This window comes from Mastigoproctus giganteus, chromosome 4 (genome assembly GCF_048544385.1).
Source record: "Mastigoproctus giganteus isolate SK-2022 chromosome 4, ASM4854438v1, whole genome shotgun sequence".
Taxonomy (NCBI): domain Eukaryota; kingdom Metazoa; phylum Arthropoda; class Arachnida; order Uropygi; family Thelyphonidae; genus Mastigoproctus; species Mastigoproctus giganteus.
The window spans coordinates 43,156,757-43,180,784 of record NC_143578.1 but is presented as its reverse complement, the minus strand read 5'-3'; the positions used below and the strand labels follow the sequence as shown (position 1 = coordinate 43,180,784).

Below are 24,028 nucleotides of genomic sequence, written 5' to 3'. Positions count from 1 at the left end.
ATTTAGGCCTCAGACAGCTGATTCTAAACCTTGAACAGTATTTCTTGATATGAAAAGCCTAGTAGCCTCCAAGATTATGTCCCTGAAGGCTTCCCATTTAGAATTCACTGTTGGTAAAAATCGTCAGTTGATCCCACTTTACAGAATTTAAAAACTGTCTGAGAACCCTGTAGTCACCTTTACGAAAGCAAAAGCCCTCCCCCTTTAGCCTTGATGGTAGTTACATTTTTAAGTAAATCCCACATCAGTACACTGTGATCACTGTCATCCAGTGGTTCTTTTATCTGTAAATTCTTAATGCATGGATAATCACTGCTGATAATCAGATCAACAGTATTACTCTCTCTGGTTGCCTCTCAGATGCGTGGTTGGTGCATTATAACCTAGGTTGGTGTTGCACCAGTAAACCCAGAACCAAACCAAAACAAAAAAGCCTCTCAAACATGTTGCTGTAGAAAACAGTCATCCAATAAATCTGCAAAATCCTTGCTAGCGTGTGAGTGACCAATGCACAAGTTCCAGTCAATATCTGGAAAGTTAAAATCCCCCATTATAAAACATTGATTTACTGGCCCACTCTATTTCTCTGCACAATTGCTCATTATACTCATCAGATTCATTAGGCCTAACACACCCACTCATTTTCCCTTTCCCAGTGCTTATGTCACACCACACTGACTCAACATTGCATTGTCCACCCATGTCAGTTGGATGCACTTCCTTAGATTTTATGCATTTCTTAACTAACAGCATAGTTGCCACCCATTTGGAAAAGTAAATGGCGTTTGCCATAATTAGTAATTTTGTAATAAATTCATAAAAAAAGCCAGAATTTTTTAATTTTTTATATGAAAGCCGAACTTCTAGATCTATTTTCTGTGGTATTAGTCTGTGTATAGCCCCCTCCTTTCCATGGCATTAGCACAGAAGTTGATTTATTTGTTCTCATGCTTAATTGATATCCCTGATGAAATCATCTCCTGCTCTTTAAGAACTTGAGAAAATAATTTTAAAACTCAAAAACATTTTGTCTAAAAATTGCTATAGATTAAGTATACCTCTTTATAAATAGAATGACAAAGAGACTGGCTGAAGGACACTGAATTTGTCATACATGAGTAAGAAGTGATCACAGTCGAGCAATAGCAAATGGCATAAGTGTTGAATATTCTTGAATATATATAGTAAATGTCAAAAACTTCACTTCAAAGGGACTTGGAAAGCATTTTGAACTTTGATTTTATATATGGTAAATCCTCGCTAATTTAAATTGCATTGTTTTTTAGGCTTGTTAATTTGTTCTCATGCTTAATTGATATCCATGATGAAATCAGGGATGCATAATGAACCTGTTGTGAATAAATTTTGCTTGATTTTCTGAACTCAGTTTCAATATTTAGATTTAATTATATTCTGTGCTACTCCCTTACCCGGATTTTTCACTGATTCAGGCTACCCCTTTCCCTTATTAGTCCAAGTTACGGTCTAGGCTTTATTGTATATAAGTAATAGTTATATCATTTTCTTTAGTCTGTATTAAAGATTGTAAACTGAATATTATTTTCCATGTAGTAAGTGAAAAAATTATATATTTTTTATTCATGATTTATTCATAACTTTTATTTTACAGCCAGCAGTAGTTCCTTTGCGAGGAGTACCTGCCTTGCCTACAGTGCAACCTGTTATACCAGTTCAACAACAGTCTAAAGTAAGATAACCTTGTAATATATCTTAATGTTGCAAATGACATTAATATAATTATACCGATATACAGTATTTTGCAGGAAGTTTTGCAGTTTTCTCCAAAGATTTAATGTTAATTAGTAGAAAACCAAGCTCGATAAAAAAATAAATTGTGTTGCACATTCTTGAATGCCTTGAATAATCCAAATTTCTGGAATGCACTCTATACAGAAAGCCAAACGATACAGGGAAGACTTTATACCTCAATACTGGAGGGGGAATCGTGGGATGGTACATCAGAAGAAGCCTTACTGCAGTTCATTGTTTGGCAATTCTAGTTGTCTTGTGCCATTTTGAATTTACATTAGTTCTTTTTATAGTTGTTTTTTGACATTTTCCTTAAATGGTTTTTACCGCATTCTGTTTATTTTTATAGTTTTTTTTTTTTTTTTTTAATCCTTCATTAATTTTTGTTGGTTTATTTTATTGGTGTAATTCTCCTTCCCCACCCCAGGCTACCCACTCTCAGCAATCTGTATTCTCTTCTTTTACTTTATTTATTATTATTTTTTAAACTTAATTTCATCTATTTTTTTTTAAATTTAAATATTTAATATAGATGGTCACTTGTGGGGGTCATTTCTTCCTTCTCCCTCACTCATTCACATGGTTCACATAGCTTAGATGGGTATTTTATTTATTATGGTTAGACTTTCTATTGTTTCTTTTACTCAGTTTTCTAATTTAATTTTATGTGTACTTATTATTAGGCAGTCTCATTAATTTATTGTACCATATTTTATGGTTTATTAGAACTTAGGAAATTTTCAGCTGGTTTTTATTTACATTAACTTACTTTTTAGTATCTTAATTTTAATTCAGTTGTACACTCCTTATTTTGTATTAATTTATAGTTGTTTGGCCCTTTCACTGACTTTTCACCAGTGAATTTAAGGAATGTGTGGGCCTCCCCATAGTTAGTTTTTATAAGGCTCTGTGGAATGAGTTTCTGTGTGAAATTTTGTCAAAATTAAAACTTTCTACATAAATGCTTTTAAATATTAATTTATTCTTATTTTTACTACATTACCCAGAATTAGAATAAAATTATTGTGAAAAAACAGCGTAAAGAGATGGCAACACGTACTAGAATAATTTCGATACAGTTTGTATAAAGATGCATTATTTGAAATGTACATGACCTTGGAAAACATAGATCTATGTAAATACTTGTTAAAAGGGTTAATTAATTGGTTGTATTTTATATACCTATTTATGTATATATGGAAATGTTTAGACCCTCCTTTCCCCCAAACATTTGGGCAATCTGTGCACATGACTAATTTTCCAGCATTTATTTATCAGTTTAAATTAATTCTGATTTGTTTGGTCTTTTAACTGATCTGAATTTTTTTTAATATATTTATGGGCTTAAAAACACAAACAACCTTTAACCTTTATTAACCTCAGCCTAGGGTTAATAGTTTTTTTTTTTTTAAATTCCAAACATGAAAGGCATTAGAACCTGTGGTTATTTAAGCCTTGTAGAACCTTAGTACTGTGCATGGGTTGAAAGCTGAGAAGACAGAAGATACTTTTTTACATTAGATTTGAATTTATTTAGACTGCAGTTTTTGGGAAATGCATGTGAAGGTTGTTCCAGGCAACAGAAGTAGAAGGGATAGTTGAGAACAGGAAAAGTTGATTCAATGCATTTGGAGTTGAACAGTGTATGGATGCTGAGTGGTTCAGGCATACGTTTGGACTGGTTTGGAAGCAACTGAGGCAATTACAGATGCCAATTCAGAAGAATGGTGTGTCCATGGAAACTGAACATCTTTGAGACAGAAAGTGAAGAGACTTTGTAAAAGATGGCTCATTGATTAACCTGACTGCCTTCTTTTAAATAGAATCTAGAAGCTTGAGAGAGGTTTTGGGAGTACTACCCTAGATGTGGGAACAATATTCCATGGTAAAGCAGATCTGAGATTTCTACACAATGAGTAGCTGCTTAAAAGAAAAGTAATGCTGAGAGAAAAAATAGAACGCCAGGTTTTTTTTTTTTTTTTTTTTTTTATGCAGAAGTAGCAGTATTTATGATGTGCTTATGCCAAGAAAGATTAGAAGTTAGAGTAATTCCTAACAGTGATACACAACCTTGACTAGAAATTTCAGTGTCATTGAAGACAAGCAAGAAGCAATAGACTCTTTTTTTGTGAGGAATAAGACAAGACTGAATTTAGAAGGGTGAATTTATTCATAGTATTCATAACAAGAATATACCGAGCTGTACAACATGGCCTTGATAGTTATACATATAACTTAGACTCCCTCCAGTAATTAGCTGTCAGAGTAGAAGTAGCAAGATTATATACTAACTGATTTGGATCCTTTCTAGAAAGTTACCAATAGGCCTGACTTAGCTGAGTGAGTGCAGTAGTACACACTCTTTGAGTGAACCCTGGTTCAAGCCCATGACTGCTAAATACAATTGAGGATTGTATTCGTGATTTATTGTAAACTCCTGTGACCTGATGGTCATGCTGGAGTATAAACAAGATTCCACCCAGTGGACTCTAGCAGCCAGCCTACAAAATACCATTTAAGAGCCGTATCCTCAAAATGTGAGGAATGTTGGATCTTGCCACAATAACCTCAAAAGACATCACTCCTACTGCATGACGAAAGCAATGGGGTTGTTGGAGCTTTGCTCTGGAAACTGAACATGGTTTTTACCACTTTATTGGTGGCAAGAAAAAGCATATTTTGTAGTGCCATGTGGATTATTTTTTGTCTGTGTAATAGATTTATTAAATGGCAGCAAAGAGTAGAGTGGTCTCATCTATTTATATAGTTTTTTCCTAGCCATATCTCCTCAATTATAATTAAGCCATAAAAATGGCAATCATTTGTTTAAAGTTTTTGGGTAATGTGGTAAAAAATAGGATTTTAAAATCTTCATCTTACGTATAATCTTCCAAACTTTCGACAGTTTAAGTCCTGTTTATTGAGACTCATGGTTTCAACTACATTATGATGCCTTTGCTGTATACAGGGTATCTCAAAAATACATGGCATAACTTCAGGAATGAGTTCCTCATATGTAGACAATAAAAATATTTTATGTCAACATAGTTCCGGAAATGCTTGGTTCCCGAGTTATTAACCAGAATGTACGTCTGTACTTCAAATAGGCCTCTGGGGTTGGGTATACTCATACTATGATTTTTAGTGTTTTCCACCAACCATGGAATAAAACGAAAGACGAAAAAACCAAATTTTTAAAAATTTGGTTTTTTCGTCTTTCGTTTTATTCCATGGTTGGTGGAAAACACTAAAAATCATAGTATGTACGTCTGTACGCCTGCTCTGTGAGTTTGTTTGGAAATACGTGGGGCCCAAAATAACTTATCACCAAAAACACCCGCCCAGATGTTGAGGCCGAACCGCTGTTGGTGATGTGATGGAAGAATTGCATGTGGTCTTTCCTCAGCCCATACATGCTGATTGTGAAAGTTTTGGATTCCATCTTGTGTGAACTGTGCTTCATCTGTGAATATCACTAAGGCAGGAAAGTGAGGAGTTGTACCACATTGCTGCAAGAACCACTGGCAGAATATTACTCGCGCAGGGTAATCTGCTGGTGACAAGGCCTGTACTCGTTGCAGATGGTAAGGATACAGTTGGTGTTCTCGCAACACTCTCCAAATAGTTGAACGTTGAACAGTCAGTTGCATTGCTATTCTACGTGTACTGATTCCAGGAGTGGCATGCACAACATCCAAAATCATCTCCTCTACTTCAGGAGTCGTAGCTCTTGGTCGTCCTCTGTCGGCAACACAAGGTGTAAAGGTCCCATGTTCACAAAGGCGGCGATGGATACCTTCAAACGTTTTCCTGTCATTATTACCATGGTACAAACGACGAGCATCCAGACTATTGCTGTCTGCCAAACCGTACATAAAGTGCATATCCGCTTGCTCCTGATTTGAGTACATGGTCGGAATGGAAAACCACCAGATTCTGTCAGTACCTTGTGATGAAGGAAATCACCTGCGGGAGATAAGACATTCCAGTTAATAACTCAGAAACCAAGCATTTCTGGAACTATGTTGATATCAAATATTTTTATTGTCTACATATGAGGAACTCATTCCCAAAGTTATGCTGTGTATTTTGAGACACCCTGTATAATCTACCTCATTACACATTTTAGTTATTAACTTATATTTTGCTATTATTAGTCCATTGTATACATACCTCTCTGTATTTAGAATGGCCTTTTCCACCTTGCACTTCACATCTACTAATTTTTCTCATTTTCAGATAGTTTCTTAATATGAGAATGTTTCCCTAGGTAACTAACTTTATAAGAACTATAATTAGCAAAAACTATACTTGAATATTGTAATGCAAATATATCAATATTAAACATGCATTTTATGGAATTTAAAAGATGTAAAAAGATATAATTTTTTATCATCTTTTATCATCTACATTTTATCATCTATATAGCCTGGTGGAATCACATCTGGTTATCCAGTGAGAGCTCAGCCCCCTCCTCCTCCACCTCCACCACCGCCTCCTCCACCACCACCACCTCCTCCTCCACCTCCACCACCACCACCATCAGTTCCACACTTTCAGTCGCCAACCTCTGCTGCTGCCCCAACTCCTGCACAGGCAAGTTACGGCATATTCTAAAAGCAAATTATATCAGTTTTTATTGAAATAGTGGTGTTTATGCCCTCATCAGTTTGAAACATTATTGTAGAGCTTTTAGTTACCATAACTTATCTTTCACCTTTCTTTGGTTTCATGTAAATGAACTAGAAATTTAATGACATGTGTATTTCATGATTTGCTAAGCCTTTTGCTGCAAAAAAGACAAGATGATTAGCAGTCATACAGTACAGTACAGCAAAAGTCCTTTTATCTAGATCATTAAAACTATCCAATATCAGAATTTTCAAGATGTTCAGATGGATCACCCTACTTTCCAGTTTATTATAAATATTGTGCTCATTATAACCTTTTTTTTTCATAGGGGATTATATTTTATAGCTTGAAATATGAAATTAATATATGTATACCATTAAAAAATGTAATATAATTTATTTAAACTTATCAAAATATAAGCAAAAACTGGCTACGTAATTATCGTGTTAATGTTCACCTCCTTATTATACCATATAGTATATGTAGCTTAAAAATCGCAAACTCACATTGTAAACAGATGAACAATAAAGATGATGGTCTACAATGATAAATTACTACATAAAAATAGTGTACAACTGCTATATATATAACTTGTATGTCTTAATATCCTGGATTAAAGTTTAAAGTTCATTTTACAACAATTACGAATTAATCCATATTACCAACATATACAGCACATCCTGTTATAATGCACAATCTTACAATAAGCATTTCAAGTTGCATCATATTTATCTGTCACTTTGACCACCATTATGCATACTGAATTCATGTGCTGCCATTTTACACTCTTTCTCACTATATCATTTCAGATTATGGTTGCCCATGAGCATGTGTTGCATATTTTGATTTGTTATATATTTTGCATATAAAAATCTATACAGGGTGTCTCAAAAATATTGGTACAAACGTTTAGGGGAGGTAGGTAACATCTAAAGGAATGTGAATCGCATAGGAACCCATAACCGGAAACGTCACCATAAGTCGGTAGACAGCGCTGTTCATCGGTTCGCAAGAGGGAAAATTTCTGGTTTACTCATTCAAGCAGTAGTCGCCGCATGAAGAACATGCATCGATATAGGAACTGTGAGCTGGCAGACATGCACCTGTATGGATTAGCAGAGGGCAATGGACGAGCTGCTCAATGAATTTATGGAGAACGCTTCCTGGACAGACATGTACAGGACCACCGTTTGTTTGCCCCTATGCATCAACATTTGTGTGATTATGGGTCATTTAGAGGTAACAGGAGTAGTGTAGACAGACCACGTTCAACGCGAACTCCTGCCATGGAAGAAAGTGTTGAATGCCGTCCAGAATAATCCTACTACCAGCACACGTGTCGTTGCCTCTGCCTTAGAAGTGTCTCGTTGCAGTGTAAAGCATGTCTGGCATGACAATTCCTTACACCCCTTTCATCTCCAAAGGGTTCAGTTACTGCTCCCCCAAGATCATCCTGCACTTGTGGCTTTTGCACAGTGGTTTCTCCAAGAAACCACTGTGCAAAAAACATAGGTTGGAAAATTCAAGACTTGAATTTTCCAGCCTATGTTTTGTTCACGGATGAGGCTTATTTCACTTGGGAAGGCTTATTCAATCAGCACAATGCTCGTGTGTGGACTCACGACAACCCACACGGTGTGCGCCCCCATGCGGCACAACATCGCTTCGCAATAAATGTGTGCAGGTATGGTCGGTGACTACTTAATCAGCCCATACCTGTTACCATCCCACATGAACTCCGCTAAATATCAGATCTTTCTTGAACAAGTTCTACCAGGGTTACTTGACGATGTTCCAGCAAATGTGAGACGTAACATTTGGTTTCAACATGATGGGGCACCTGCCAATTATGGAAGGTGTGTTCGTGACCATTTGAACAGGCGTTTTGGGCGTCGATGGATTGGCTGTGGTGGACCTGTTGCCTGGCCCCCACGCTCACCTGATTTATCGAGCCTTGATTTCTTTCAGTGAGTGGCCCTCAAATCTATCGTGTATGAATCGCCTGTGGAGATGGAAATGGATCTCGTGGTGAGACTTGTCTGCGTTGCTGCTACTGTCAAAGAAACTCCAGGTGTGTTCGACCGTGTCCGCCAATCCATGGTGCGTCGGTGTCACGCATGCATCGCGTCTCATGGTGGAACGTTCAAGCATCTGTTGTAACATCATGAAATGCATCCATCTCGTACTCCATTGTTAATATTATGTCAAATAAATGTTTGCCACTAATTACTGTCTTGTGTCATTTCTGCTTTTTGTGCCTCTGCTACTACTTTCCCGTGACATTTCCGGTTATGGGTTCCTATGCAATTCCCATTCCTTTAGATGTTACCTACCTCCCCTAAACATTTGTACCAATATTTTTGAGACACCCTGTATACAGCTCCTCTATGTGCATATCCTACTACCCATAATAAGAACAATGAATACAAAAAAAAAGATGAAAATATTTCAAAAAAAAAAAAAAGAAAGCATTAAATATTGAAATAAATATGGAAGTTTTAAAATTTTTGCAAGAGTCGTTTCTGATATGGATCCAGACATTGAAAAGCTGCATGCTCAAAAGAAAATTGGATTATTTGGTGAATAGAAGAGATTTATATTAGAAGAGGAGAAGAGAAAAAAAAAAAGAAAAGAAAGAAAGAAAGCAAATTAGCCATCTAAAATCAAACAATATTGCTCAAATATGTTTTATTCCAATTAACTGTTGTTTAATAACCTCTGTGCTTTAATGTTATTTACTATTACAGCGTAATATGTATTGATAAAAATAAGTTTGAAAATGGGATAAGCATTGATAATTTATAGCCCTGGTTGCTGTATAAAAAAAATATGCATTCTGTAGCACGTATTTTTACTACAGTTTCTGTTGGTTTTTTTTTTTTTTTTTTGTTTTTTTTTTTGAACATATGTTGCACTTTATAACAGGATGAGGTGTACTAAACACAGACTGCTCACAATTACTTACTAACCATGTTGATCATAAAGAAGAGTCACTAGTAATATTTAATGTCATTGAAAATAAAATCAAAAGAAGTGCATCCAGTTGATATAGATGAACAGTGCACTGTTGAGTCAGTTTGGTGTGACATAAGTACTGCTAAAGCAAAAATAAGCGTGGGAGTGTGTTATAGACCTAATGACTCAAATGAGTACAATGAACAATTGTACAGAGAAATAGAGTGGGCTAGTAAATCAGAATGTCTTATAATGGGGAATTTTAACTTCCCAGATATAGACTGGAACTTATAGGTTGTAACTACTAATAATCCACACTAGTAAGACTTTTGTGGATTTATTGGATGATTGTTTTCTGCAGCAGCATGTTCGATAGGCAACCAGAGAGGGTAATACTCTTGATCTGGTTATCAGCAGTGATCATTCATGTATTAAGAATTTGTAGATAAAGGAACCATTAGATGGCCGTGATCACAGTGTACTGATGTGGAATTTACTTAAAGATATAATTACCATCAGGGATAAAGGAAGGGGTTTTTGCTTCCGTAAAGGTGACTATAGTGGTCTCAGACAGTTTTTAAATTCTGTACAGCGGGACCAACTGATGATGTTACCAACAGCAAATTCTAAGTGGGAAGCATTCGAGGAATTAATAGTGAAAGCTACTAAACATTTCATACCTATTAAGAAATATTGTTCAAGGTTTAGGCCTAAATGGTTGTCAAATGAACTAATGAGACTTGTGGCAGAGAAGAAAAATGCATGGGATGCATATAAATTATCAGGCGACACAGAAGCCTACGATATATATAAGCTAGTCTGTAATCAAGTCACGAAGGAGGTTAGGCAGGCGAAGGCAGATTACGAGAAATCTTTGGCAAAGGATGCTAAGAAAAACAGCAAAGATTTCTTTACTTGTATAAACTCTGAAAGGAAGGGGATGAATCTGATTGGTCCACTTGATATCGATGGTTCGACTATTGATGATCCTGCTCAGACAGCAAACAAACTGAATGAGTATTTTGCATCTACATTCACACGTGAGTAATTATTAAGGTTTGAAAATGGCAGAAGGTTAACAAATTGTAGCAGGGTACTTAATGATTTTGTAATAACTGAGAGCAAAGTGGAGGAGAAATTGTTGAAGTTAAACATAAGTAAAGCACCTGGGGTGGATGGGATCTATCCAGTTATATTAAAGGAGGTGGCAAAGCAACTAAACAAACCCTTAGCCATAATTATGAGAGCATCCTTGGACTCAGGGGAGGTTCCCACGGACTGGAGATGTGCAAATGTATCCCCATTTCACAAGGGGGATTGAAGGGCAACACGAGTAATTACAGACCAGTTAGTTTAACTTCTGTTCCGGGTAAAATAATGGAGTCACTGGTTAAAGATGCATGGCAAGATCATCTAGACAAGACTGCAGCAATAATTCAGACACAGCATGGGTTTGTTAAAGTAAGGTCTTGTCTGACAAATTTGATTGGTTATTATGATGTGGTTACAAAGCAACTGGATGCAAAAAATAATTTCAGAAAAGCTTTTGACTGTTGGGCATGGAAGACTACTGTACAAATTGGAGCAGAATGGTATTAAGGGTAAGTTGCTACAATGGATAAAAGGATGGGTGAGTGGGAGAAGACAGGAGGGTGGTAATCAATGGGTGCTGCTCTTCGTGGACTAATGTTATTAGCAAAGTCCAACAGAGTTCGGTGTTGGGTCCACTGTTGTTTTGTATATTTATCAATGATATTGATGAAGGTATATCAGGCTTAGTATTGAAGTTTACAGTTGATACAAAGGTTGGCAGGGTTGTTAATGACAGTAATGGCAGTGTGTTACTGCAACAGGGATGCCTCCGTGGGCAGGAGTGGCAGTGTGTAGCACACACTTCTTGATTAGACCGAGGTTCGAGCCCATGACCACTAAATACAGAGGATGCAGAAAGGTCAGGGAATGACCACCGCATATCCCCGGAGCAATATGGCCTTAGTTGCTAATGCTTCTAAAAACCAAATAACAACTGCAACAGGATCTAGAAAATTTGGGCTGAGAAGTGGCAACTGAAGTTTAACATTGACAAATGCAAGGTACTGCATATGGGTAGAAGTAACCCCAGAGAAACGTACCAACTGTGTGACTACATTTAAGGAGGTAGAAAATGAAAAAGACCTGGGAGTAATTGTGCGTCAGATATTAAGTTTTCTGAGCAATGCAAACAGGCTGCCAGTGCAGGTCATAGGGTGTTGTCAATGATATACAGGAATTTTGTTAGCAGGGAAAAGGAGGTGATTGTCCTTCTGTGTAAGGCAATGGTCAGGCCACGCCTTGAGTACTGTGTGCAGGTCTGGAGGCCTTATTTTAGGAAGGATGTAGATTTCCTTGAATGTGTACAGAGAAGGGCAACAAGATTGGTGAGGGGAATGAAGGGATCCTCTTACCAGGAGAGGCTTAAGTTCTGCAAATTGCAGCTGCTGGAAACTAGGCACCTGCGAGGTGATCTGATTGAGGTGTATAAGGCCTTGAATGGGTTGAGCACGCTGAATTCTGATGGGATTCTTCCACTTGTTCAGATTATGAACCTAAGGGGGAAAAAATTGAAATTGAGGAAGGACAGATGTAGAATAGATGTGCGGAAATTTGCCTTTAGCCAGCAGGTGGTTAATTGCTGGAATAAACTTCCATCTTTCATTGTGGAAGTTGATAGGTTAAATAAATTTAAGGAGGAACTGGACAAATATTTAGATTGAGTGTTTTGTAATTTTTTTTTTTTTTTTTTTGGCTGATGCTGCATAAGCTCATACGCTTGCTTTCTTGCATCACATGCTACTACTACTACAAACTTAAGTATGCTCCTGATTGCATTGGTCTCATATTGGAAGGTGCTTCACCACAAGTTGTCTTGGTATTGTACTATGCATATGGAATTGTCCAGAACATTAGTGTAGGATGAATCATTCACTGAGACCAATGGACCTAGCCAATATCACAAGGGACAGCCTCCCTAGTTATGACTCCTCCCAACTCTGTAGTTGGGGCAACCAACTCTGGTTCATAAGCATTCTTCACTCATCTTCATACACAAACATGTTCACCAGACTAGAGTAGTATATTAAGTGACTCCTCACATTCATGCCATGTTGCTCTCTGTGTTATGGAAACAGCTTCAAACTCAGGTGCCGACCGGGCTAGCCGAGTGGGTAAAGTACCTGCCCGGCAACCCAAAGGTCGCGGGTTCGATTCCCGCCTCGGGCTTGGATCAAAGTACTGCAAAAACCTTAGGAGGTGCAATATGGCCACAGAAGCCGATGCGCCAACAACTACCAAATCAAAAAAAAAAAAAAAAAAAAAATCAAACTCGGATGCTTTAGTGGGTCTGATGGCAAGATGAGGTAACCAGCAATCTTAAGGTACACTGGTCCCCTTAAGTAGGTATTTTTTGCCTACCTGGTTGTTTTGCAGGCCTATTGTCTCCCCTATACTAATTTCTTCAGTGCATTGTCAATTTTCAGCTTGTGAATATTTAATTCCTGAGCAGTAGCATGTATAGCCATGTTACTGCTCAGGAATTAAAGGACTTACAGGAATTTTCCTCTTGTGACATCTAACTGTCATTCTCCTTTAACTCTTTCCATATATGCATTATTTAGCACACATTTGAAAATTAAATTAATTCCAGGATGATCACTGACTGCCTTTATACCTAAAATATCTGTATATTTCGTAGTCACACATAATTTCTTGGGCTGTCCTTCTTTTGGTAGGATAGTGTACATTATTATTTAATTTTGTTTCCTTTGGCATCTACTGATTTTTATTAAGAAATCTTTCTTCTACTTTCATTTGTCTTATTTGATATCATGTTATTTATTACAGTTTGCATTTTTAATAAGATATGTCACTGGGCTTTTGCTATTTCATGGTTTTTATGAAAAAAGGTTTGTACTCTAAATTAATAACTAGTCCTTATTAATTCTGAACATCCAGTTTGACACTGCTCTCTGCTTACAGTGGCACTGCACTCTGTTTCATTTATTGAATAAACAAATTCACCAAATAAAACTGCTGTTATCATAGCAATGTAGTCATAAAGGCTTTTTGATTGCAGAAGAGTATTTTGTGCCGTCGTACTTGTTTTTAGCAAATGTAAGAGTTGATTACCACCATAAAAAGTTAGGTAATAGCTGATGTAAAACAGGTAACAGTGCCAAACTGAATGTTTAAAATTTTCAGATTTTGGAAGCCAAATAACCAGTTTTGTTGTATTTAATATTAAGGTGTAATATATCCACGTATTGATTAAAAATTTTGCAACCCAAATTTTCAGTTTTAATGTATCGTTGACAACTTAATGAAATTTAATTCTGATTGCTGTATTAGTGGCACTAGTCATCCCCATATGTCCAGAAGTTATACCTAACTTTTCATTCACTATCCTGTAGTGTTTCATTTACAGCGAAGGCGGCATATTATTTTATCAGGCACAGCAAATGTTCATAATTAAACATCCATGATCCTCAGATTTTTGTCTTTCAGACTGCTTTTACTGAGTGATGTACACTAACAACCTTCACATATTGGGAGAATTAAAAGAAGGGGCGGCTCGTCCATAGGCGTGAATTAGGGTTGAATTTGAAAGTGTCTGCAATTCTGCCTAGACACGATAAAAGGGAGTATATGATGAGAGCCTTGTTGATCAATTCGGCCCTGGGAAGATTGTGCAAGGCTCAAGGGGTAGAATTTCTTTCAGCCTGGTCTGTACTTGTTAACAGGAGAGACTACTTCTACAGGGATGGGATACACTTAAATAGAAAGGGTGCAAGAATATTTGCTGATGCTATCGAGGCAGTGTTAGGTGGGTCGGAAAACTGCTAGCTTGGGAGGATACAAGGACTAATAGATTAACAGAGCCACAGGCAGAGGAGAAAGTGATTCTTGCACTGCTTCTATTGGAAAGAGCAGCAGCCTGGAAAACAAGATGCAGGGTATTTCAGAGACTGCTGGGAGTCATTGCAGTACAAATAAACACATGGGTTGTGTTAGGGTAGCTAAGAATAGGAACAGGTGCATGTATACTTGCATGTACACCAATGCTAGGAGTTTGGTAAATAAATTTGATAAATTTGAGGTATTGTTCAAAATATCAAAGGCAGATATTGTTGGGATATCAGAGACGTGGTGTCACACAGATATAAGGAATGCAGAACTCGAATTTGGGGAGTACAATGTGTACAGAAAGGATAGACAGGATAGGAAGGGAGGAGGGGTTATACTATTAGTTATACTAATAGCATAACCCCTCATAGCATAAAATCCAAGGAAGTGAAACCAGTTGACATCACTGGACAGTGCATTGTCGAGTTAGTTTGGTGTGACATAAGCATTGGGAGATCAAAATTGAGAGTAAGAGTGTGCTATAGGCCTAATGACTGATGAGTATAATAAGAAACTGTACAGGGAAATAGTGGGCCAGTAAATCAGAGAGTCTTATAATGGGGGATTTTAATTTCCCAGATATTGACTGGAATTTGTGGGTTGGCCACTCGCACACTAGCAAGGCTTTTGTAGATTTATTTGATGATTATTTTCTACATCAGCATGTTCGGGAGGCAGCTAGAGGGAGTAATAATCTTGATCTGATTATCAGTAGTGATTCTTCTGCATTAAGAATCTGCAGATAAAGGAACCACTAGATGGCAGTGATCACAGTGTGCTGAAGTGGGATTTACTCAAAGAGGTAACTACTGTCAGGGGTATACCTATGTAAACTCTAGAAGGAAAGGGATGAATCAGATTGGTCTGCTGGATATTGATGGTAAAACTGTTGATGCTGCTTATGTGACTAACAAACTAAACGAGTATTTTGCATCTACATTCACACAGGGGTTATTCAGGAACGGGAATGCCAGAGGCGAAGTAAACTCTGGCAGTGAGCTAGATGATTTTGTAATATATGAGGGGAAAGTGGAGGAGAAATTGGTGAGGATAAACATAAAAAAGGCACCCGGGGTGGATGGGATCTGTCCAGTTATATTAAAGGAAGCAGCAAAGGAAGTAAGCAAACCCTAAGCCATAATTATGAGAGCTTTGGACTCGGGGGAGGTGCCCATAGACTGGAGATGTGCAAATGTGACCCCAATTCACAAAGGAGGATCAAAGGCTGACACAAGTAATTATACGTGCTTCTGTAGCCAGGTGAGAAGGAGCAGCAGCAGTGCATAGCACACGCTTCTTGATTAGACTGGGGTTCGAGCCCGTCACCACCAAATACGGAGGATGCAGAAAGGTCAGGGAATGACCACCGCATATCCCGGAGCAGTATGGCCTTAATTGCTAATGCTCCTAAAAACCAAATAACAACAACAACAAGTAATTATAGACCTGTGAGTTTAATTTCTGTTCCAGGAAAATTAATGGAGGCACTGGTTAAAGAAGCACTGCATGAATATCTAGACAAGATTTCAGTTATAGCTCGGACACAGCATGGTTTTGTTAAGGGAAAGTCTTGCCTGACCAATTTGATTGGATACTATGATGCAGTCACAAAAGAACTGGATGCAGGGAATAACTTTGATATTATATATTTGTATCTTAGAAAGGCTTTTGATACTGTTGCACAAATTGGAGCAGTGTGGCATTGGAGGGAAATTGCTGGTATGGATAAAGGGATGGTTGAGGGGGAGAAGACAGAGAGTGGTAATCAATGGACACTGCTCATCGTGGATTAATGTTATTAGTGGAGTCCCTCAGGGTTCAGTGTTGGGTCCATTGTTGTTTTCTGTATTTATAAATGATATTGATGATGGTATATCATGCTTAATGTCCAAGTTTGCAGATGATACGAAGGTTGGCAGGGTTGTTAAGGACACTATTGACATTATGGTGCTGCAACAGAATCTGGAAAGATTGAGCAGATGGGCTGAGAGGTGGCAAATGGAGTTTAACATTGAGAAATGTAAAGTGCTACATGTGGGAAACAGTAACCCCAGAGCAACGTATCAACTCTGTGGTACTACACTGACAGTGGTAGAGAATGAAAAGGACCTGGGGTAATTGTGCAGGCAGATATGAAGTTTTCTGAGCAGTGCAGATGGGCTTGAAGAGTATCTCATGGTTTCTTGTCAGTGATATACAGGAATTTTTCTAGCAGGGATAAGGAGGTGATTATTCCCTTGTATAAGCCTATGGTCAGGCCACAACTTGAGTACTGTATACAGTACTCAAGTTGTGGAGGCCTCATTTCAAGAAGGATGTAAAGCTGCTGGAACGAGTACAGAGAAGGGCATCAAGATTAGTGAATGGAACAAAGGGTTGCTCTTACGAAGAAAGGCTTAAGTTTTGCAAATTATAGTGTCTGGAGACTAGGCACCGGGGAGGTGAATCTGATAGAGGTGTATTATAAAGCCTTAAATGGTTTGAGCATGCTCAATGCTGATGGGATTCTTCCTCTTGCTCAATAATCACCTGAGAGGGCATAAATTCAAATTGATGAAAGACAGATGTAGGATAGATGTGCGGAAATTTGCCTTTAGCCTAGCCAGCGGGTATTTGGTTGGCGGAACCGACTTCCACCCCTTGTTGTGGAAGGTGATAGTCGAAATAAATATAAGTCTCAGCTGGACAGGTATTTTGAACGAACTGAGAGGTGAAATGGGAGTGGGTTTTTTTTTTCTTTTTTGCTGATGCTGCATAAGCTTGCTTTCTTGCATCATATGCCTCTACTAATGCTAGTAATGCTAATCGATATCATTTATAAATACAGAAAACAAAAATGCACCCAACACTGAACCCTGAGGGACTCCACTAATAACATTAGTCCATGATGAGCAGTGTCCATTTATAGTATGCTCCAAAGGGTATTAGCGAAATAAAAATCAATTGTGTCAAGTGAGTAGTTATTCCAGTAAATAAATACACAATTTATTTGAAATCATTATTGATGTCAAATACTCTATTATATCTCTTTTCAATTCATTTAGAAAGTAGAGTTTTGAAAATTGTAAATGAAAATGGACTCAATTCAGGTTGGACATCTTTTGTACCTCTTAAATGTAACTTATTTTTCCTAGGTTCGTGAACTTTTCAATTGTACGACCTTTATGATTAAAAAAAAAAAAAAAGGTACTTCTTGCTACATACCACTTCTTGACCTCCCTTTTGTCTTTTCTTTTGTGTAATATCTATGAATTTGTTATAATAATTTAATGTACTTGAATAACTTTACAATTACTAGTTTTTTAATAACCATGTTTTTTTTTGTTTTGTTTTTTTTCTTTTTAATATATATTCTAGAGTGGTTATGGTGCTCAACAAGCTGTTCCAAGACACTCCTATCAGAATCAGCCTACCACAAGGTTTTACTAAATTTCACATTGCTCTCCATAATTTGATTTTTATGGTATATGACTTATCATTATGTCGATGTTTTTTTGCCTCATGTGATAAGCAGTCTCATAACATCATGTTGGTAAATGATATGTATAAAAATTATCAATTTCTAAATTGACTTGTTAGTTGAATTATTCAATAAAATTTTGAAAATCTGAAAATTTTAATGTAGGAAATTTTTCATATTTCTCAGGCAAAATAAGCACATACAAAAAAAATTACAACCTGCTAAAATGAGATCACATGCACAGAATACAGTAATTTTGAACAATTTGTGCAACCTGGCTGAGAGCTGCCATTGCTTAAAAGTGTAAGTGCCTTTACCAACATCGCTGATCACTGCCCTTGTGGATAGTACTGTGGATAACTGTTGATTTTGTGCCAGAGAAAATTAAATTTTATGGGATTTACTATGTTCAGCTGTCTTGCTGGACAAGAAACAAGTTTCAATGAAGAGGAAAACCATGCACTACCTCACCTGACTCTGACTGGGCATACTGTGAAAAGGTTTGGGTTTGAGTCTTATATAGAAGTATTTTCCATCTAGATGGGATTCAAAACCAGGGTTTTTCACATGGTGTGGAAAGATGGTGATCATAACTGCTTTGCTAGCCATGAGGGCACACTGCATGGTATCACTGTCCTTCTACACTTAATGAAAATGGCCAGGGTTCAGCTCTTGTCACCAACCAAAATTTGAGAAATACTTCCCATTCAGGAGAAACTCATATGGGCTCTTTTTGCTCTGTAGCTGAGTGAGTGAATTTCTGGCAGCAGTTTGCATGGCTTTTTATCCTCAAAACTTGGGCTTTTCATCTAGCAACAGGCAAACCAACCACAACTATGTTTGTGGTTGGTTTGCCTGATAACCATAACACCTTATCAGGGATTTCTCAATGGTCTCAATTGTTGCAGTGTAGTATTGGGATTCTTCCCACGAAGTAACCAGTCATTACCCATTTAGAGAAGTCTGAAATTGGTTTCTGTTACTAGACCAGTGTGGAATATTCTTTTACTTTGATTAGACCTGCGATATCTCTAATTAGGGTAAACTGCAGCCATTATCAACCCACCGCAGGATGGAAGCCTCCTCAACAATTCATGCTGAGGGAAATTGACCATAATCTGCCATGCTGTTCCAGTGCGGGTTGGCAGAGCTGTATTTACCAGTAGGGGCTTGAACCCCGATCTACTCAAGGAGTGTGTGCCACACTCCCGCTCCTGACCACTTGGCTACGGAGGAGTGCTGAGTAGTCAGGAGTGGGAGTGCAACAGCACACGCTCTTTGAGTAGACCGGGGTTCAAGCCTCTGACTGCTAAATACGATCGATCTGCCAACCTGCACTGGACAAGCGTTGGCAGATTATGGTCCATTTCCCTCAGCATGAATTGTTGAGGGGGCTTCCATCCTGCAGTGGGTTGATAATGGCTGCAGTTTATCTCTAATTAAGACATGCACTTACCTCAGGATTTTATTCTGTGTCAAGCTGACCTTTCAATGGCCCATTTTCATGTAGAGGTGAGTAGAATTGAGTGAAGAGCCAATGAACACCTACAACATGTCTCTGACAGTTCACTTCTGTTAATTCTGTTCATAAGTAGCCACCATGCAATCCTGCTGGCATCAGTGGCTCCTACAACTCTCCATTGAACTTGATGATTTCTGGTTATTAAAGTGGATAAGTTGCAAGCACAATGCATACAAATACATCACAGATATGAGACTAAGCTACCAGAGTCAAAAATACATGCTTTTGCAACAATAAAAATGTTCATCAGGGATATGGTACTATGTAGAATCTAGAGTATTAAGTACCATTTGTGGGATGAAGAACCTGCACACAGTACTAAGTACCATAGGTTCTAATACCTTTTTTGTTTGGGATTTTTGTAAAAAAAAAAAAAAAAAAAAGGTTCCCTCTCCACAACATTAGAATCTGCTAAGTGCATAATCCCAGTCAGTCAGTCTTCTGCTAGATGTAATCAGTCTTCCCCACTTCCCCACACCATGTGGAAAAGACCTAAGTTGGAATCCCATCAGTGAAAAGGAATTTTTATATCCTTTTTTTTTTTTTTTTTTTTTTTTTTTTTTTTTTTTTTTTCCATAATGTGGCTGAATTAGGTGACCTCAGGTGAGAGGTGCATGGTTTATTTTGTTTGGTAATGAATAGAGGCTTGTACATTCCTCACTGGTAACTTTAACAAGCACTGATATGTGATAGTACAATTATATTATATAAAGAAAATGTTCTTCAATATTTTATCCCCCTAAGCTCCCCCTTGTAGGTATGCCTATGATATTCACTTTTCCTTGAACTTCAGAGTAAACCTATTAAAGCATTTTTGCTTTTTTTATTAGGTAGAAGGAAGTAATATTGTGACTACCTAACAAGAATAGCACCTATCAACATGAAATTCAACTGATGAAATATTACACAACTAAAACTCCATTACAGATAATACTGAGGGATAAAAATTTCAATTGGAAGTGATACAAATGAACTTGCATCTCATTTCATTAACATATGTCTTGTCTGATATATCTCATCCCCTGTAACAATTGTATATCCAATTACAGTTATGAACCGTAGTACGACATTCTGGCCTAATTGTATCCCAGATTGTGCTGTGCTTCATGGTACATTGTTTTTGTTATAGTGGCAATGAAACTGTGACTGTGGAGCATAAGTAAATTATCACTGAATGGCAGGTATTGTGTAATCTGTTTTGCTGGATAAAAAATCTGAGTTTCCAGAAGTGGGGGGGGGGGAGGAAGTAGGAATACTGTGCAGTCCTCACCCAAGATCAATTAACATGGCTATGGTATGAAAAGCTCACAAAATATTCCTCATCTTTACAAATTCCAACCCAATTTTTTTTTTTTTTTTTTTCATGATAAGTACTGTGACATGAACACTAAGGTTCAGTTCAGTTCACAACTATTCCCATGGTCGTACAAGGATTATGATCACCACCTTCCACATTGGATGGAAAAGGACTGATTTTGAATTTTGTTAATCATGAGCAAAATTTTTAGACTTCACAACTTGGCTAAAGAGTTGCACACATGGATTTATTTTCTGAAATGCAGGGTTCCTTGTCCAGTAAAAAGCAAACTAACCGAAGAATACACTGCCGTACCATTAATATTTGGACGCCCATTGATAGTCAGTCACATCCTACCCAGGTACTGTGTGTCAGACACAACTGTAAATATACTCATAAGCCTTTGAGGAGGCAATATGATTGTGAATGCAAGATGGCTTGATTAGTGGAGTTAACTAATCTCACAGAATAATAAGAGTGCCACATAAACAGTCAGTAAGTACATGACATTTCAATGGCATTGAAGATCCTAGTTTGAAAATTGGTGAGGTGACTGCAAATGGAAGCAGATATGTTGAAATTATCATGAAACAGCCTGGAAAACCTTTGAAGCTGAAAAGAACATGACAGGAGAGTCCTCCAAAGGATCATCTGATCAGAATGCATGTCAATGTTGCACTACACACACACACAGGCCTTCAGTGAAACAATTAGGATACATGTTAATCACCAGTACATTGCACTGTGATTACGTGTATCCTGGATGCTGATAATAAGGGTTACTACAGCAGTCATGCAGCTGTCCTCAAGCCATTAATCACCCTAATGCCAGATACCATCTAGCCTGGTGTAAATGATATTCTTGGACTGCAGACCAATGGAAAGCTGTGCTTTGAAGTGATGAGTTATGGTATATGGTCTACTAGTCTGGCAGTCATGCCTAAGTGTGGTAGATGCCCAGAGAAAGCTACCTACCAGACTGTTGTCCTGACAATGAACATTGATAGAACAGTGATGATCTGGAGGCTGATTTTCATGGTTACCTAGGACTATTGGAGGTTTTGGACAAAACCATGAGTGCTGAGGTCCATCTAGACATACTGGACAATAATGCAATACCTATATTATGGTAGCACATCAGATCTTCCATGCCACATAAACAATCAGTACGTACATGACATTTCAATGGCATTGAAGATCCTAGTTTGAAAATTGGTGAGGTGACTGCAAATGGAAGCAGATATGTTGAAATTATCATGAAACAGCCTGGAAAACCTTTGAAGCTGAAATGAACATGACAGGAGAGTCCTCCAAAGAATCATCTGATCAGAATGCATGTCAATGTTGCCACAACCTCTATTACCATGGCAAAGCTTGCTTTGTGATGGACTGGTTTGAGGATGTGGGTGTCAAAACGTTGGACTGACTAGCCCACACCATAATCCTATAGAGTGCCTCTGGGCTAAATAGGATCATCAGGTGAATGTGATGAGAGACTGCCCAAAAAACAGAACTGAACTGGTTGCCCCTTTGAAGGTCAAATGGTGGAAAATATTGCAAGACATTTACAAAAAAATGTGGAGTGTGTTCCACAGCCTAGAGGTTGTTATAATGGCTAAAGGTGGTAGTAGTAGTAGCAAATAATTAAAGCTTATATAGCATCAGCCAAAAACAAAAACACCACACTTCTCCCATCCATACTCTCCAAGAATTTGTCTAGTTATTCCTTGAATTTATTCAGTTCATCCACTTATTATTTTTTATTATTATTATTAGCCATATGGTGCAAGGAAGCCTGAGGCTTATGCTGCACCAGCCAAAAAAAAAAAAAAATTCCGCATTACCCTGAGAGAGAGAGAGAGAGAGAGAGAGAGAGAGAGAGAGAGAAGTAGAAGGGAATCACCAAAAAAGCAAGAAAGAGAAGAATGATGATATCCAGCTCAGGACCCTGGGTTTGCCAAGCCTATACTCACCAGATGTGAGCCCCTGGGGTTAATTTCACAACACATGGAAACTGTTCCAACAATCAACCACCTGACGTCTGAAGGAAAACTTCCACACATCTATTCTGCAACCATCCTCAACTTAAATTTACCCCATTCGTGTGTGTAGGCTTGGCAAAAGGAAATGCCATTCACATTCAGCTTGATCAAACAATTCAAGGCTTTAAACACAATCAGATTACCCTGCATGAGCCTAGTCTCCATAAGAGTAGCCCCTTCACCAATTGGGTTGCCCTTCTCTGCACTCATTCCAATAGATCTACAACCTTCCTAAAGTGAGGCCTCCAAACATGTATACAATACTCAAGATGTGATCTAACCATTGCTTTGCACAAATGATGATAATCACCTCCTTATACTTGTCAGCAAAGTTTCTGTATATCATTGGCAAAACTCCATGAGCTGTTCTGGCAGCATGTCTGCACCAGTCAGAGAATTTCATATCTGACTGTACAATTAACCCCATGTGGAAAAGATCCCAGGTTTTTTTCATTTTCCACTGCCCTGAGTGTAGTATCACACACTTAAGTTACTCTGGGATTACTGCTAACTGTTTGCTGTACCTTGCATATTTCAATGTTAAACTTCACTTCAACTGCTATTTCTCAGCCCATTGACCCAATTTTCCTAGATCTTGTTCCAGTAGCTTATCCTAATTACTGTTATTAACCCCCTGCCAACTTTTGTATCCTCTGCAAACTTTGACATTAAGCCTGATAAACCTTCATTGATAAATATTGAAAATTGAAAACAACAATGGGCCCAGCACTGAACCCTGGGGGGAACTCCACTGGTAACATTAGTCCACGAAGAGTAGTACCTATTGATAACCACTGCCTTCTTCCGTTTAACCATCCCATTATCTATTACAGTAACTTGTCCTTAATGACACATTATTCCAGTTTATATAGCAGTCTTTTATGTGTATCAGTATTAAATGCCTTCCTGAAATCCAAGTATATGACATCAAAATTGTTTTTTTCTATCCAGTTCCTTGGCCACTGCATCATAGTATTCTGTCAGATTGGTTAGACAAGACTGCCCCTTAACAAATCCATGCTGTAACTGCAGTATAATTCTATTCCTGTCCAGATGATCCTGCATTACTTCTTTAACCAGTGGCTTCATTAAGGTTATTACTATATTAATACCACCCATACACCATGGAAATTAATATAGTTTATTAGGCTGTTTGCCTAAATTTCCTGTTTTCTATTGTAACAGCAATCCAAACTTAGATTTTTAATTATAATACTAATTGTAATAATGGTAACGGTAATATTCTAAAACATTCAAATTTGTAACCCTTTCTATTTTCTTTTCCCCCCAACAGCATGGTCTGATGATGGGTATTGGTAAGATGCCTGAAACGTCACCTTAATGTATAGTGATTTAGGCAAACAGCTTAATAAAGCTTAATAAACTATATTACTAATTTCATGTGGTATTAA

At 37.7% G+C, this 24,028-nt stretch overlaps 1 protein-coding gene across 7 annotated transcripts in view; it reads left to right on the top strand.

Moving 5' to 3' along the window:
* The window catches only part of LOC150086675 (G protein pathway suppressor 2-like), a 152,268-nt gene extending 134,503 nt beyond the window's left edge, over positions 1 to 17,765 (top strand). For 5 of the 7 annotated variants that reach the window (XM_090371514.1, XM_090371516.1, XM_090371517.1 and 2 more), the window contains exons 11-13: positions 1,631 to 1,708; positions 6,199 to 6,366; positions 17,653 to 17,762. In XM_090371514.1, coding sequence (XP_090227640.1) covers positions 1,631 to 1,708; positions 6,199 to 6,366; positions 17,653 to 17,724 — 318 coding nt within the window. In that variant the 3' untranslated portion in view covers positions 17,725 to 17,762. Of the gene's footprint in view, positions 1 to 1,630; positions 1,709 to 6,198; positions 6,367 to 17,652 lie in introns of all 7 variants that reach the window. The other 2 variants (XM_090371519.1, XM_090371518.1) reach the window with 1 other exon arrangement.
* The last annotated feature ends 6,263 nt before the right edge of the window (positions 17,766 to 24,028 follow it).